Here is an 18,059-nt window from a genome sequence, read left to right as displayed (position 1 = left end):
AGTATAGTGTTTTCTTTTTTTAATTTTTTTTTTGGTTTTTTTTTTCGAAGTAGGGTCTCACTTTGGTCCAGGCTGACCTGGAATTAACTGTCATCTCACGGTGGCCTTGAACTCATGGCGATCTTCCTACCTCTGCCTCCCGAGTGCTGGGATTAAAGGCCCGGCTTAATGTTTTCTTTAAATTAGACAGAAGCACAACATATTATAGTCAAGGAACTTAATGTTCACCCAGCCAAATTTGTTTTTTATTTGTTTTGTTTTCCCAGAGAAAGAAATTTGACAGTGTATATCAAGTGCCTTAACATGTTCATACGTATGTCAGGTATAATGGTGCATGTATTTTTATAGCTTTTATGTATGCATTTATTTATTTATAAGAGAAAGAGGCAGAGAGAGAGTGAGATTGGAAGTGCCAGGGCCTTCAGTCACTATAAACAAACTCCAGACACATGTGTCATCTTGTGTATCTGGCTGTACATTTGTCCTGGGTAATAGAACCTGGGTTGTTTGGCTTTGCAAGCAAGTGCCTTAACCACTAAGCAATTTCTCCAGCCCTTTTATTTATAGCTATTTATTTATTTATTTATTTATTAAAAGGCAGAGAAAAAGAGAATGGTACATGTTTTTAATTCCAGCACTTGGTTGGCTGATTCAAGTAGATAAGGAATTTAAGACAAGCATCAGACATATAGCAAGTTGAAGCCCAATCTGGGCTATATGATACCTTCACTCAAAAAGAACAGTTGTCAGGGTGAAATGATGGCATTAGAAGAGGATGGACGTCTCCTCTTGGCCAACATCAGGTAGACAACAGTAACAAGGGAGAGTGCCAAAACTTGGCAAGAGGCAGCTGGCTTATAACACACATAAGCTCAAGCCCAAAATGTACCACCTCCAGGAGAATGCGATTCCCAAACTGTCACCAGCAAGGGACATAACATTCAGAACACATAATTTTATGGCAGACACCTGAGTGAAGCCACCACATTCCATCCCTGACCCCCATAAATGGATAACCATCCAATGATGTCAAATGAAATATACTCAGTCCAACTTTAAAAGTCCCCATACCTGGGCATAGTGGTGCACACCTTTAATCTCAGCACTCAGGAGGCAAAGGTAGGGGGATCACCATGTGTTCGAGACCACCCTGAGACTGCATAGTGAACCCAAGGTCAGCCTGGGGTAGAGCAAGACTCTACATTGAAAAACCAAAAATAAAAAGTCCCCATTATTTTTTATCATTCCCAATGCTGTTCAAACATCCCCATAATCCAAGGTCTATCCTTCAGACATAAAATAGCTGGTGCATTTAAGACCTACAGTAGAAGTCGTTTCCCCTGCACAATATTGCACCCATCAACAATTTGACATAAAGGACTAAAGAAGGCAAAGAATTAGTCAACAAAACTGAAGAAGGATTACCTGGATAAAAGAGGGGCATTGGTGAAATAGAAGAAAGGATCTAAAGAAAGCAAGAAAAAGGGAATATGATCAAATTACAACATGTTCATGTATTAAAATCTTCTGTAAAAGTGTTCATTCCTAGATATTTTACTGCATAAGAAGTCCACACAATAAATAGGTATTGCTTATTATCTGTGGTGAAAAGGCCAGGAATAAGTGGGATCAACATGAACTTTAGTCATAGCTACAATGTATTTGTATATTAACTAAGGTAATTCATTTTAATATTGAAGAGAGATAAATGTTCTTGCATAAGTAGGACCATCTTCCAGGGAAATAAGATGTTCCATTCAGAAAGACTTTAAAAACAGCTAAATGATCTAAATTAAGGAGTAGATTAAGCATGTTACAGTGTCATACTTTAAGAATACATTATGTGATATGAAATTACATGTTTTGGAATTTTTCTTTGCATTGAATTATACCTAAAATATTGTAAGCTTAAAAATATCAGGATTTAGAATGATATCTTGCATGATCACAACTTTAATGGATAAAAAAAAGAGTCATACCCAGCGTGGCTTAGGGAAATTCACAAAAGAAGGGTGGAAAGATTAGAGCCACATGTTGGGACATTAAACACAGAGACATGGCCTCTTACCCATAACTGATGGCTACCCTCACGATGCATGACTCTCATTCCCCAACAAGGAGGGTCCCTTCAGAGTGGGGAGGACAGGGAGGAGGCTGAGAATGGTACCAATGTGGCTGTATACCCACTAAGTATGTACAGAACTAATAAAAAAAGCTATTTATAAAGAAGTGTCATATCTTTGTGGGAGTATCCACTGGAGGATTGCTCATTCTCCAGTTAATAACTTCCCACTCATGATTATGCAAGCAATCCCAATTTAAATCAGGTGATCAAAAAATAAAAATAAAATAAGAAAGTCATGGAAGTAGGATGAGGATTTAATAGGAAGAAGATAGGTTTTCATGGGAGGGGGAAGGAAAAAGAAGAATAGTGAGTTATCAAAATGCATTGTATACATTTATGAAATTGTCAAAATATAAATAAAAACATACCATTCCATAAATGTTATCAGTACTTATTACTTGTTAATGCAATTGTTTCATTCATTATGCTCTCATATTTTCCAAAGTTTCTTCAATTTGTTACCTATAGTGTATGTTTAACATGTACTTCTGTTTGCCTTTGCTCTTATGTTGCAGGCGTGCCTGTGTAATTCGAGGTCAAGTGGTAGCTGTAGATGGAACCCCTCTTGTAGGAGTCAATGTCAGTTTCTTGCATCACAGTGATTATGGGTTTACCATAAGCCGGCAGGATGGGAGGTATGTGCCTGTTACTCTGCTTATTATGGGAGCTAAGTTCTGGCCTCTTGCAATAGGTAAAATAAGGACTCAAGATAGCAAAACTATCTTTCTTCCAGTTGTGTCTAGAAAAAACTGCAGGTAACATTTATTTTCTGTTTCCAATTTAAGCTAAACCAAGTTTCTAACATTTCACTATTATTCTCAAGTCTTCTTGAAACCCTGGTCATGTGAAAAGTATTGTATCTTTTGTGTAATTCCATTTCCAAATCCATCTAGAGTTCAGTGAGGTGATGCTGATAATAATTAGAGAGCTATAGAATATGGGCTGCTTCTCCACTGCAGCCCCAAAATAATTCAGGAATGAACATGTCCAAAGGTTTTCTCTAAAATTTCAAATATCTGTCCCTTTAATTAAGGGGGTGTTAATAAAACATATATCATCCCCAGGACTGCGGATGTAGCTCAGTGGTAGAGTGCTGGACTAGAATATGCAAGGCCCTGGGTTTGACCCCTAGCATGAAAAAATAAATAAATAAATTCTTCCCACCCTCCCACTCCCACATCTGTTTATTCAATTAGTGATTATAGCTGATTGACCAGCATGGTCTGCCCATATAGTTATAGTGAGTTAACATGAAGCAGACTTCTAATGGTTTGTCAAAGTTCTGTGAGATCTAGGAAGCATGACCTCTAAGGAAAACCTTTTCATCCTACAGAAGGTCTCCACCCCTCAAAAAAAAAAAAAAAAGTTTTTTATTGCTGTCACTTAGAAAGACACTTGTTCAGAATATTTGAGTCAATAGGCCCATGTGTCCACCTTGAAGGTAGCTATTTATGACTCTCAGGAACACTGTAATAATGGCCTTGAGGTGCCCTAGTCTCCAGGTGGCTACCCTTAAAGTGTCATACTCATAACAAACCACTTCAAAGCTCACAAAAGGACCTACTGGCTTGGAGATTTATCACAGTGTGAGAGACTATCATATTTCAAGAACCTACAATCAAGCCTTATTAGTTCTAGCCACTTCAGAAATGCTAATTGTTCAACTTAGACTGTGCTTAATTTATTTTTTCAACTGCCTGTTAAGAAGATGCATGTTTTGAAAAAAAGCTGAAGAAGATAAGGATGAATTTATCTTACTTAAGAAAAGAAGCTGTTTTAAGGAGTTTAGTGAATTATTTTGGTGTAAATTATGTTACTGACTACCCCTCTAATAATTATAGCAAGATCAGAAAAGTTATTTGAGAGAGAAACAATATTTCCTGTCAAATAGCTCATTACTCTTCATTAATTCAAATGGAACGTTCTCCCAGTTGGATTGAGTGACAGAAATGTGGTAGTTCACTCACCAGTTACTGGTACAGGATAATAGATTCTCCTCTGTATCTTAAACCATGTGCCATAGATAGAAAAATGGATTATTTATTCAAAGAATATCTTAGACTTTTGATTTCTTATGACCTGACATGAGGCATATAATGGGGCTTTTGGAGTTCAGAAAGAGTCCTTATACTACAAACCTTGAGTTCATGTCTGTTTTACCAGAGAATTGAAATAAAACAAGACTGAGAAAGATAATTATTAAATTATTACTTTTATTCAGAGAAGGATGGAACCAAGGTAAGGGAAAATGTTGTGAGAGCCTATGTGGGAAGTGAGCACGAGCCTGAAACAAGAAAAGGGAGTTAGAGAAGAAAGTTTAGAGAGCTCTTTCCATGTGAAAGCCAGAAGAAGGTATAGAGTCTGTTTGACAGTAGGGGCCTGGGACTTACCAGAACAGGAACCTGGAAGTTCAGGAAAGATGAACAGCCAACAAACAGGGCTTACCCACCTGGTAAGGATCTATATATAAACTTATTGTGGTGGGCTTTACCCTCAGGTGCAAGAGTGTCTTAGAGAGGGCGAATTTTCTGGGTTTAGGGGGTTGGATCAGGAAGAGATTAGCACACCTGAGTAGGAGGTGAGAGAGCTGATTGGATGAGATTGGGGCAGCAACTGAATTCCAGTTCTTCAGTAGAAGGCAGGGCTTTGTGGCTTAAGAAGCTGTTTGTGTTCCAGAAACAAAAATAAATGAATTTAAGATTTCTCTTTTAAGTCCTTTTATATCTGCCTAATAATTATCTAACTAGTTCCCTCTTGTGCCCTCAGTTTTCATTTTTTATTGTTTATTTGTTTTTAGTTTGCGGTATAGAGTTTTTATGGCATCTTTGATATTTACTTTAAAAAAAACTAAAAGATTTTTCATGTCTAAAAGTTGATATTTCCAAATTATCAAAAATACTAGAGAGTAATATTTGTTGCTATTGTTGTCTTTGGAGTTTAAGTAAAACACCAAGACCCTCCTCTACTGAGTTTTCTGTGAGAAGTAGGTTTACTTACATAGACATAAGATATTAACAGGAGTCTACTCTGTCCATGACTCTCCTCCAAGACTTCATATAGGATGTATGTGTTCAAAGTATGCAACTCACATGCTACCCAGACTGTCCCAAAGTTGTTTCTTGGGAATAAAGTGAAAGTGGTGAGATTTCCAATTTATATCTATCAACTTGTTACTTACTACCTCAGACTAAGTTCATTTTAAAGTACTTAGTATCATAGTATCCTAAGTAAGAGATACCTTAGGGTAGAACAAGTCTAGGAAGGCTAGTATTAGCTTTTGAATGTCTAGTAGTGAGACAGAAAGATGCCAAGAGGGCCCTCTGTCTCCATACATCAATTCCACCAGTCTGTTGCTGTTTTAGTGATTCCTTGCAGGGGTGTCACTGCATTATGTTAACCGATAAGCTCTTATGAAGTCCATGTCAAATGCAAACATGCTGTGTGAAATGTAGCACTATTTTCTTCCATCTTAAATGACTTTCTACATGACATGAGAAACAGAAAAGTATAGGACCTGGTACCAAGTGCTATACACAAAGAAAAAGCAAAGATAGCAATGAAAAGCTAAGCCCTCTGAAAGTATGAAGATTACAAATTTAGATAGAAAGGGAACAAAATGGCCAAAGTTATCAGCAAATTTCAAAGAAAAACAAATATTGTTTAATGTTTCTTGCATGTCAGACTTTCATTAATGTCATTAATCATCATACTCACAAACCTATGAATCCACTGTTGTTGATATCTTCTTCTATGGGCAAATGAGAAGATATATCCAGATGAACATAGCCAGTAAGAACAGAGTTCAAGACTTGAACACAAGTAATCTGACTCTTATCACCTCTGGTTAAATTGCCACCCTAAGCTCACACTTAGGTTCACTGTTGAAAGAACTTATTATAAGTACTTCAGCTAATAGTGAGCAACATGGGTATAGTGATGACTTTATTAGAAGGTTCTTGAGAAACAGTATATATTTCAAGAATTTGTTCTGATAACTGGAAGATAGAAAGGGATCCCTCTGATTCCCCTCAAGGCAAAATTTCTTCATTTATTGATACCACAAGTCATTGTAGAACATTCAGTCATACTCCATCTATAAACTGAACTGGTTTAACAGGGAACTGTCAACACTCTCCAAACATAAATATTTTCCCTTGGGTCTTATATACCTACTGTCATATAACTTGAAAAGCTATTCTTAATGATCCATGTAAATGGGGGTGTTCTGTGTTAGGAAAAATCTCTATGAATTAACCTTTCAGAGAGCTTTCTCTTTGGTATTTGCCTTGAAATAATTGATGAGGACCCATCTACATTATCAAAGACAATCTCCCTTACTTAAAACAGCTGATTGTAGATTGCCAAAATTATCTCCACAGTATCTATATATTTATATTTGGATGATTATATAACCTAGTCAAGTTGAAACATATAAATAACTATCATTAAAATCCTAGGGGAAGTTTCAAGAACCCAAAACTCAAGGTATCTGTTCAAGGCAATAATCAAAAGATCACCTACAGGTAATTTGAACTATAAGAAAATGAAATGTATGGTAAATTCAATAGAATAATACATACGATTTGAGGATGAAGATAACATGTTTTGAATCCTTAATATGTTCTTACCTCTTATATCTCTATCTCATATATTCATTTGCAATATTATCTAAGAGACAGATCATATTGGCCGCAGCTCACTAAGAAACCTATAGTTCATGGAATTTTAAAAATAAAAGGCCAAACACAATTAATATCATAAAGCTGATACTCAAAATCTGATGTTTAAAGTTAAATTAATTTTTCTTACCAAAAAGAGATGATCTTCCCACGTGCTTCATTCTTCTAGTAGTGAATAGTTTGTTTAGTATTAGTGTCTGTGTTTTTGTTGCCATTATTTTCCTTCCTTTTCTAAAATAAATAAGTACTCTGGTTTTAAGAGTCAAGATTCAATGTTTGGCCAAAGAAAATTCACATGCCCAAGGATATAGAGTCAAATATATGTACAAGGTGAGCTAGATGAAAGGTTTCTTGACAAAACTGTATTAGATTTTGCCCCTACACTTGCCTTAAATTGTTTCTGTATTAGTATGAATTCAGCCTCTCTGTTTTGCACCATAAGCTATTTGGTTTTTCTTTCTTAGTTAAAACCCCAATTATTTCTAATAGTTAATGCAGTTCTTGAAATCCTCCTTTTGGAAACTGCCTAAATATTACAGCTGCTTTGCTGGAAATGCAACAATAAAAATACAGTATTATCCATCTTTTGTTACTGTCCATTTATCTTTATCTGGGGGAGTTCTGCAACCAGAGATGATTAGTAATGCTGGAATAAGTATAATAAATGTCACATAAAGGGAATGGTGAGATGTCCATAATTAAGTCGGGTTCCCTATCAGGCATTTTATCATTGAACAAGTGCTTTACTGAAGGATCTTTTCTAATGTAGGGAAATGCTTATATCGCTCTCCTGTGGATTTGAGTTGCTTTGAATATTAAGATGCATCATGTCTCTCTTCATCCATTTTTAAAGATATAATGATGATGATTTATCATTATGTTACTTTTATACCATATTTCATCTTTTGAATGCTATCATTTACATTATCTTGAAGATATCATTATATTTAAAAGTGAAATAAGGTAGACCCATCAGTGCAGAATGAAACAAAATCTGAGGCTTTTATGCTCTAATACAATAGTATTATCATAGATCACCTCTATAGATGGACAGAGTTGGCTGACACAAGAGACAGTCTTGCTTTGTCAGAACTATAGAAGGAGGTGGCAATGGGGATGAGCAGGGTCAACTACAGGTTGTTTTACAGTAAAAAGCTAACTTTTTTGTCTGTAACAAATCAGAAATAAGAGTTCAAGCACAAGCAGAAGATAGAAAGAATACTTAGATGTGGAAGGTCCATACATGTTTAGTTCAACCAAATTACACTGGACAATTTTCCTCCATGGGCATCTTTCACCAAAAGTTATCTCAGAGGCACTAATTCTACTGTCTGATTTCTGACACAATATTTGTGATCTTTCACAAGATAGTTAAACTTTTGACTTTTTCCTTTTCCTATGTACATTATGAAATAATTTGAAGAAGAATAATGCATTACATTAAAAATCTTGCAGAGTATTAAATGATCGTCTTTCTGTCATTTTTAGCAAATGGGAAAGCAGCAATAACAGATTTGGCTTTACAACAGTACATGCAGTAATTTTGTTTAAGATAGTATTATAATTGATATTTGAATTCTAGGTGGTTATCAACTGGTGGTATGCATTCTTTTCTCAAAAGTCTACTGGAGGGCTGGACAGATGACTTAGTAGTTAAGGTGCATGCCTGAAAAGCGTCAGGACCCAGGTTCAATTCTCCAGGTCCCACATAAGCCAGATGCACATGGTGGTGCATGCATCCGGAGTACGTTTGTAGCAGCTAGAGGCCTGGGTGTGTCCATTCTCTCTTTCTTCCCCTCTCTTTCTCTCTCTCTCTCTCTCCCTCTCTCTCTCTCCCCACCCCTCTGTCTGTCTCAAACAAACAAATAAATATTTTTTTAAATCCTTAAAAAAAGAGCAAAGAAATTAAACATTAAAACAATCTATGGGAGGTTGAAGAGAAGTCATTCATGTAATGAATATTGAGAAGAACCTTATAAAATTGAAATAGATTTGGATGTAATTGAGTCTTGAAGGTAGAAAAGGACATTAAAATTAACCTATTTTTTTATTTAAATTTTATTTTGGTTGTTCATGTGATTAACAGTTTTGTTTTGTTTTTGTTTTTTTTTTTTTTTTTTGCTTCCTCTTCTTAGCTTTGACCTTGTAGCCATTGGTGGTATCTCTGTCATCTTAATCTTTGACCGATCACCTTTCCTATCTGAAAAGAGGACACTCTGGTTGCCCTGGAATCAGTTTATTGTGTTGGAGAAAGTAACCATGCAGAGAACTGTATCAGATCCACCATCCTGTGATATTTCAAACTTTATCAGCCCAAACCCTATTGTGCTTCCTTCACCACTGACATCATTTGGAGGGTCCTGTCCAGAAAGGGGAACTATTGTCCCTGAGCTACAGGTGGGTTTATTGGCCTTTGTATGTATAAAATCACACTACAGGTTGGTTGACAGTATATTTTGGCTAAACTCATTTACCTACCATTCCTGCTTACCCTATAATGTGTATTCCTTTATTTTTTAAAGATAAACCTTTGAATGAAGTCTCTCTAAGTGCACATTTGCAAGGTGATTTAACAGGGCTTTAGGACATGATCTGTGGCTATAGAATAGCAAGATAAACTGTTCATCATGAGAAACCCTCAACTTTGACCTAAGGAACATTATGCTGTAGAGAACAGAGCATGCTAACTTAACAGTGATAACATTATAATCAATGAGCTTGAATTGTTTCTGGTTCTAAAATTAAAGTTCCTTTAGTCTATTTTTCTTCAATTGTGCAGTTTGCATCTATTGTCATTACTCTCAGAAATCATGACCACTCCTCTTGTTTAGTAAATGGTAATTGTTAAGACCAGGAGGCTTATTTTAATTCTTTGCTTCTGTGCATTTGAGCTTTTTAGTTAGAGCCTTAATATTTTAACATTTCTGAGTATTATTTTTATTGAACATTCAGTATTAAACCACTCAATAGTTACAGTACTATTTCCACTACAGAAACATGTTAATGATAGTTAGATATTGATACCATAAAAATGGACTCACAAGCCAACAGATCCAGAAATCTAGAAATACAGTTTTAAAAGTCCTAAATGGATAATCCAACATAAAACTTACCTTTCTTCCATCACAGCAACCCTACCAGCTATCAACAATGCCCAAGTTAAGAACAGCTCTCACAAATATAATACTGCCTGGAAAAAAAAAAAAAAGCAGTCTAAGCTGGGCGTGGTGGCATACGCCTTTAATCCCAGCACTTGGGAGGCAGAGGTAGGAGGATCACCATGAGTTTGAGGCCACCCTGAGACTACATAGTGAATTCCAGGTCAGCCTGGACTAGAATAAAACCCTACCTCGAAAAGCCAAAAAAAAAAAAAAAAAAAAAAAGAACAGTCTAAAGAGTGGGCCATCTTGGTTTTGCCATTACTTTTCCTTAAGGAAGAAAAGTGGCAGTACTTGAATATATCTTAGTAGTACATCAATTCCTCTGCAGATGTCACTAAAATGTATGGGTCTTCCTCAGCATGAAAGTTTTCAAACATATCTAGGATTGTGTAATTCCTTAGGGAAATAAAACACTATGGTGGCATAAGTCATATTGACCTTTACTACTGGCACAATCTGAGAAGATAGCCAGTGGACAATTCTAGCATGAAAGACTTAATGTAGAATAATGAATAACTCGTAGACTGAAAGGATTAGGTCCCTGGAAAGAGCAAAATGTCCCAAATCTGGTATTGTAGCTCATGTGTTTAGAGTTCTGCTGGCTACTTTATATACACATTTGTGAAAGTAAGAGTGGATAAAATTCTGAGTTAAAAATAAATAAGGGCATAAAAATAAGTATGCTATCCTTGTCATTTTAAGTGTGTTGAATACAATGGGGTCTTTTTCAGATCTTGTTTTGAAAGATAAAAGTCATGTAATAAAAGAGTCTCTCTTAGTTACCACTTTTTGTCATTTAGCTCCATCTGTTTAGTAAACAAATAAGTAATAACAATTAATTAAAGAAGCTCAATGGCATTTTTACTCAGAAAGTAGTGTTTAGTATAAAATTTGCAGAGGAATTAGTGGGAGTTATTTGCTTCTCAGGCATAGATGCCAAGTTGGAGAAACTTATGCCTGGCCATTGGTACATGTGGTAACAGAGAAAAATGTAAGACATTTCTGATTAAAATTTTGACCTCCAGGTCATTGCAAAGCTCCAAATTAAATGAATTTGATAATATCAGTGAAGATTAATTCTAGGGATACTATAATCCTTGTCACAAAATATCACTTTCTGTGCCTGCTTCTGCAGTCCTTCATTTTAGAGAACCTGACCTAAATAAAGATCCCAGCAATGGTTTTGACATATATGACTTAACACCAGACAAGATCGTGTGTATGTGTTTATAAGAATAAAGACCACTGAACAGAGCCCACAGCACCAAATTGCTTGACATTCAGCAGTGTGATCTTTTCTAGCTCTTGCTAAGCAATTTTTGGAGCACTATGGAAAACATGAGATTGTTCTGCACTGGCAGGGGAAAAATGAGAGCAATCCCCAGAGTTGACCATATGTTTGTCCATGTACAAACTTGACAGAAAACTGAAATCCTTTGGTCCTACAGTCTCAAAAGATCTGGGAACAGGGCTAGAGGGATGGCTTAGTGGTTAAGGCGTTTGCCTGCCAAGCCGAAGGACCCAGGTTTGATTCCCTAGGACCCATGTTAGCCAAATGCACAAGGAGGTGCACACAGATGCACAAGGGGGCGCACATGTCTGGAGTTGGTTTGTAGGGGCTGGAGGCCCTGACACACCCATTCTCTCCCTCTCCCTCTCCCTGTCCCTCCCTCCCTCCCTCCCTCTTTCTCTGTCAAATAAATAAAAATAAAATATTTTTTTAAGAAATTTTAAAAAAAGGTCTGGGAACAAATGGCTTGACATCAATCCATCCCATTAGACACTGTCCTGTTTCTAAGACAACAAATCATGTGATATTCTTGTCTATTTGTGACTACCAGTGAGTTATTTTTTTGTCAATTTCAGGTTGTACAGGAAGAAATCCCCATTCCTTCCAGCTTCGTGAGGCTGAGTTACCTGAGCAGCCGCACACCTGGGTATAAAACCCTGCTACGGATAATTCTGACACATTCTACAATTCCAGTGGGGATGATTAAAGTACACCTCACCGTAGCTATAGAAGGGCGACTGACACAAAAATGGTTTCCTGCTGCAATTAATCTTGTCTACACATTTGCTTGGAACAAGACAGACATCTATGGTCAGAAGGTTTGGGGCCTGGCAGAAGCCTTGGGTATGTTGAAGTATTTCTGTATAAATAGCAGTATTATGTTCACAAAACTGAAAATATTAGATTCATATCAATTTGCATTTGGAATAATTATTATTTTCTTCTATTTAAGCATTTCATTTGGTTCTGCTTGGAGTTACCATTTGATACTGTTTTGCTGTGAATTTATTTTATTTTTTCTTCATGATAGCACCATGCCAGAGGAATAACACAATATCTAACTTGCAATGGTCTTCAGAACTGAATGTTGCCTTTTAACTATAACCTTTGGTGTAGTGTTCTTTAGGGTATGTATTTGTATTTGACATTTAGATTGTCATTTCCACTTAGAAACTACAAAATTCTCACATACAGGTTTACTATATTTTATGTCTAATAAGTTTAGATTCTTTTAACTTATAACTTCAGTGGGTTAACTTTTTTAATTACCTTGCCTTCTCATTCCTTTTGGTTTTCAATGATCTCAAAACTTCAAAACCTAAAATCTTATTTGCAATAGATACCATAATAGGTCCTCTGGGCCTCTAGTATTTCAGATATTTAATTCTCTCAAACAAGGATATTTTGAAGGAGATGAGATTGAGACATATTTGCCATTTTCTTTTTAATTTTGCCAGGTAAGAATATTTTTTATTGCCAGCACCTGGGAGGTAGAAGTAAGAGGATCAGAAGTTCACGGCCATCATTACTAATATCAAGGCTAGCCTCAAACACTACCTCAAGATAAAACAAACACATGATGGTAAACAATCTAACAGTGATGATCGGTATAGATATTGACAGACTGACACCAAAGTCTTTATGTCTTTCACTTTGTGGGAGGAAAAAATGCAAAATTCCTAAGGGAATATATAGGCCTGTAGACCTGCTATTGGAAAACCATTGCTTTTTGTCCCTCCATGTAGTGTCTCATGAATACCATGCTGGTAGAAGACTTTTCTAAAGCTCTCTAGTAGTAATTGAATCACTTAGGACTAAAATCTCCTCCTGTGCCATCCTAACAATCTCCCATTCTCTCTTATCCCTTCACTGACTGAAGTCTACTGATTTGCTTTATCTTGAATTAGAGACATATTGCAATTCCTGTACATCAGAACCTACCAACAAGGTTACAGGCCAACCAATACAGCCTTGCTAACTTTCTATTAAGTGCAATAATAACAAGAAAACTTGAACCAGACTCCAACTCAGAGTTCAAATCATCCCTTCCCTACTTATTAGCTGTATAGAATTAGAAAATTTTCTAAATATCCAGGTATCAAAGTTTCTCCAAGTTTATAATGGGAAGTGTAAACATACCATTACTCATAAAATCATTATGATATGATACTTAAATGAAGTCAATAATGTAAACTGCTTGACCCATCTAAGTGCTCAGCAAATGTTCATTGCTGGCAGAGTTTCATCAGTGTTGTATAGCCAGGAAATTGGGATGATGTGGCATAAACGGTAGGTTGAGCCTATACACGTATTTGTATCTGTGTGTATAAAAGACAGTAGGGGGCTGGAGAGATGGCTTAGCGGTTAAGCGCTTGCCTGTGAAGCCTAGGGACCCCGGTTCGAGGATGGATTCTCCAGGACCCACGTTAGCCAGATGCACAAGAGGGCGCACGCATCTGGAGTTCGTTTGCAGTGGCTGGAAGCCCTGGCACGCCCATTCTCTCTCTCTCTCTATCTCTGCCTCTTTCACTCTTGATCTCTCTCATATAAATTAATTAATTAATTAATTAATTTAAAAAAAAGACAGTAGGACTCTATGCTACTTATTCCACATTTTCCTCTCTGCACTCTCTATAAAATTAGAATTTTATAGTCTCAGAGAGAGAGAGAAAGAAAGAGAGAGAGAGGCTTCTCTGGCCCCTGTGTGGACAAAAAGGCTGGCTTTTGTGGACTGCATGAGCAGAGTGACTTTGCTCTCTGGCTTCTCATTTCAAGTGGTCAATGGGTGGCATGAAGTAGAGACTAAAAAGTGAAAGAAAAATGAAAACAGAATATTTATCCTTTTCCTGGATTTCCTTCACTTCTTGCAGTGCATTTGGAGAGAGAGCTCCTGATGAGTAGTCCCTCCTATATATTTCTAAAATTGCTCTGGTATTCCATATTACATTTTTTCCCCTTTCCCCTCACAGTGCTGCCAGTCTTCTAGTGTTTCTCCATCCTTTGGTGATTCCCTTAACCTTGACCAGGCTTTTATTCAAACTAATTGGTGCACAACAAAAGTTTCATAGGCCAGGTGTGGTGGTGCACACCTTTAATCCCAGCACTCGGGAGGCAGAGGTAGGAGGATTGCTGTGAGTTTGAGGCCACCCTGAGACTCCATAGAGAATTCCACGTCAGCCTGGGCTAGAGTGAGACCCTACCTCGAAAAACCAAAGAAAAAAAAAAAGTTTCATAGTCTCCTCACCAAGATTTTAGCCTACAGTGGTTACTTGCTAGGCAGAATAATCACAAAATCCTTACATTTCTCTATAATTATTTATGTTCCAATTCTTTAGGACATTCTTTAGCTCCCACATGGGCTTGGGGATTTATTTGGTTGTTATGTTTGTTTACCTTTCTTTTCTTTTTTTTTTTTTTTTTTTTTGGTTTTTCGAGGTAGGGTCTCACTCTAGCCCAGGATGACCTGGGATTCACTCTGGATTCTCAGGGTGGCCTCGAATTCATGGTGATCCGCCTACCTCTGCCTCCCAAGTGCTGGGATTAAAGGCATGCACCACCATGCCTGCTCTGTTTACCTTTTTATTAAGCTATAAAACTTAACAATTTTGACTGAGCCCCCAAGTAATGAACTAAATAGTATAACATCTGGCAGTCATTTCTTTCTAGTGCTTGTATACATAGAGCTGAATCTATATTTTTAAATAACTATTTTCTTTGGATATAAGATCCATACCATAAAAATTTAACCATTTAAAGCATACAATTAACACAACTCACAAGGTTGTACAACTATCACCAATATCTAATTCTTGAACATTTTTATCATATCCCACACTGTAATTGCATACACATTAGCAGTTACACCTCACACTTCCCTCTCCTCTGGCCTTTGAATATGCAAATCTCCTTTCTGTCATTATACATTGATCTAGTCTATACATTTAGAACAAATAGCCCCATACAATATGTGCTATTTTGTATCTGGCTTCTTTTACTTGGTATAACATCTCCATTGTTCATCCATGTAATATCATCTATCTATAGTTCATTCCAATTTGTGGTTGAGTTATATTACAGTGCATGTATATACCACACTTGTTTATTATCCATTTATTAACTCTAACACATTGACACCATTTTCACCTTTTGGCTAATTTGAATACTACTCCTACAAATACAGTGTACACATATTGTATTTTAATATTGGTTTTTAATTCTGTTGATTACATACTTACAAGTAAAATTGCTGAGTTTCATGGAAATAGTATGTTTAAATTACAGAGGAAGTCCCAAACTATTTTTAACAGTGGCTGAACCATCTTATCAACCTCATTTTATACATGAGATATGTTACTTCCATTTTTTAAAATACCAATATTGCCAAAGACTCTAAATTCTCCTCCATTGTCCTAATTAAGCATCTTCAGTACATTAGTTGCTAATATGTCTATGGTTAATTAAGAAAACATCTAAGGCACAAATATAAGCAACAATTTTCCAGTGTGGGAAATAGTGGTAAAACCCACCCCTATTGTTTGCCTATGAGTATCATTCTGACTAAAATGACATTAGTTAAAATGCTGAAATATATGTTGTTGCTTTCTTTTTAAGGCTAATTAGAATGATAAAATTGAGAGACAGCAAACCCATTCAGAAATATTCAAAGAGCAAGGCAAAAAATTGCTTCTTTGTTACACTTGAGGGACACTTTTTCTTAGGGTATAAATAGAAATCTGGCAAGGGTTCCAAGGAAAATAACCAAAATAATTGTGAAAGCAGTACCTAAGGTGGAATGATCTTTTCCTTGTAGGAAATGTTCCTGATCACTTAACTATGATTTATGATTTAATAGAGATTTTATCTAGTACCTAGTCTATATCTCCATCTTTGTCACCTATGAATTTGTAATGTTGAATGTCAGAAGAAAATTAAGGTGACAGATAAATGTAAGGTTGATAATCAGTAACAGCTAACTATTGTCACAAAAGTCCTTGGACATAGAAGAGGGAGGCAGGGTCAGAGTTATAGGAAGATAAAACTATAAAGAAATGGCAGAGAGATATGCAGTGTGGGCTTTGAAGATGAGGCATGGTAGCCACAAAACATGGAGAATAAGTGACAACAAGAAGGTAGAAAAAGCAAGTAAAATATTTTCAATTCCAGTCTCTGGAAGAAACTCAGTTCTGCTGACCCCTTCATTTTTGTTCCTTCAGACTCATTTGAGAATTGTGACTCCCTACCCCATAATATGACAGATTTATCTTGGGAATCTTATGGTACTTTTTTTATTTATGTATTTGAGAGTGACAGAGAGAAAGAGACAGAGAGAGAGAGAGAATGGGCACGCTAGGGCCTCCAGCCACCGCAAAGGAACTCCAGACGCATGCGCTCCCTTGTGCATCTGGCTAACATGGGTCCTGGGGAATCGAGCCTCAAACCAGGGTCCTTAGGGTTCACAGGCAAGCGCTTAACCGCTAAGCCACCTCTCCAGCCCTTATGGTACTTTTTAATAGTAGTAAAAGAATAGAATACAAGTACTAACCAGCATTCATAAAGTTCTCATTTTTTTCAGGTTTTTGAATAAGACTATGGTCATAAAGGGCTGACTATTGTTTCTTCTCATGCCAGTTAAATTTTAGCTTCTGCCCATCTATTTCTCTATAATGAACAATGAGGAGACCACACTAAAACAAGCTGAATTTTAAATAATGATGGATTTATAAGTTGAAATATCTTCATAGTTTGAAATGTGGGAATCTTATTTCCCACATAGCTCAACTGGGAAATTGGTGTTATCTCTAAGGGCAAAAATGTCACAAAAGAAGAAGAGAGTATTGGAGGATAGCCAAAATGAGAAAACGCATACTTAAGATCCAAGGCTATCTCATCTTTTTTTTTAAATAAAACATACTTTGCAACTGGGATAATTTGAGTGAGTAAATTACCAACAGGGATTGTGATACTTCCGTGAAGAAATATCAATGGCAACTGACAAGATTGATTAATCCAAGTACAATATTTTTTAAAAAAAAACTTTTTTTCAATTTTATTTATTTATTTATTTGACAGAGAAATAGGGAGAGAGAGGCAAGAGATAATGGACACACCAGGGCCTCCAGCCACTGCAAACAAACTCTAGATATGTGCACCCCCTTGTGCATCTGGCTAACATGGGTCTTGGGGAATTGAACCTGGGTCCTTCAGCTTTGCAGGCAAATGCCTTAACTGCTAAGCCATCCCTCCAGCCCAATCCAAGTACAATATTGACCAAGTAGAAGAAAGGTAGAAATCACTCCAAGGTTTAGTACAAAAGCCTCAATCACTTGTTCATCCTCTTTAAGATTTTGTTGTATAATTCATAGACAAGACTCCCCTGCTAAAACCTCTAGGTGAATATTTGAAATAATTTGGCCTTAATGTTTTACTCCATGGCGCTAAATAAAATACAATGCCTGGAAATCATTGTATTTTATTTAGTTTCTTTCCCAACTCTCCTGCTTGGAAAACAATGCTTTAAAAAATCATTATTGTTAAGTTCATAATGCTGTTAAACTTCTAGAGACTGCTTATTTAACTTGACAAACTGACTTGTTCAGGGCCTCTGATCTGCATCCATTATGTGAATTTTGTCAAAATAATTCCCTAATTCTGCCTGTGTCTGCATATATTATCAATGTGCAATAATGCATTCTGCCTGGTCTTCATTTTAATTAAATTAAATTGCAGTGGTTTAGAGTCCTGGAAGTTCAGGAAATCAGCCATCCGCCTATAGTAGCACTGCTATAAACAATCCTATTTTTCTT

General features: G+C 36.5%; 1 protein-coding gene across 2 annotated transcripts in view; it reads left to right on the top strand.

The window, feature by feature from the left end:
- The window catches only part of Tenm1 (teneurin transmembrane protein 1), an 850,812-nt gene that overhangs the window by 696,253 nt on the left and 136,500 nt on the right, over nucleotides 1–18,059 (top strand). For both annotated transcript variants that reach the window (XM_004653940.2, XM_045140035.1), the window contains 3 exons: nucleotides 2,641–2,760; nucleotides 8,940–9,201; nucleotides 11,832–12,099. In XM_004653940.2, coding sequence (XP_004653997.1) covers nucleotides 2,641–2,760; nucleotides 8,940–9,201; nucleotides 11,832–12,099 — 650 coding nt within the window. The remainder of the gene's footprint in view (nucleotides 1–2,640; nucleotides 2,761–8,939; nucleotides 9,202–11,831; nucleotides 12,100–18,059) is intronic.

This window comes from Jaculus jaculus, chromosome X (genome assembly GCF_020740685.1).
Source record: "Jaculus jaculus isolate mJacJac1 chromosome X, mJacJac1.mat.Y.cur, whole genome shotgun sequence".
NCBI classification, from domain to species: Eukaryota; Metazoa; Chordata; class Mammalia; order Rodentia; family Dipodidae; genus Jaculus; species Jaculus jaculus.
The sequence above is the reverse complement of the archived record's forward strand: the minus strand, read 5'-3'. Positions and strand labels throughout refer to the sequence as shown.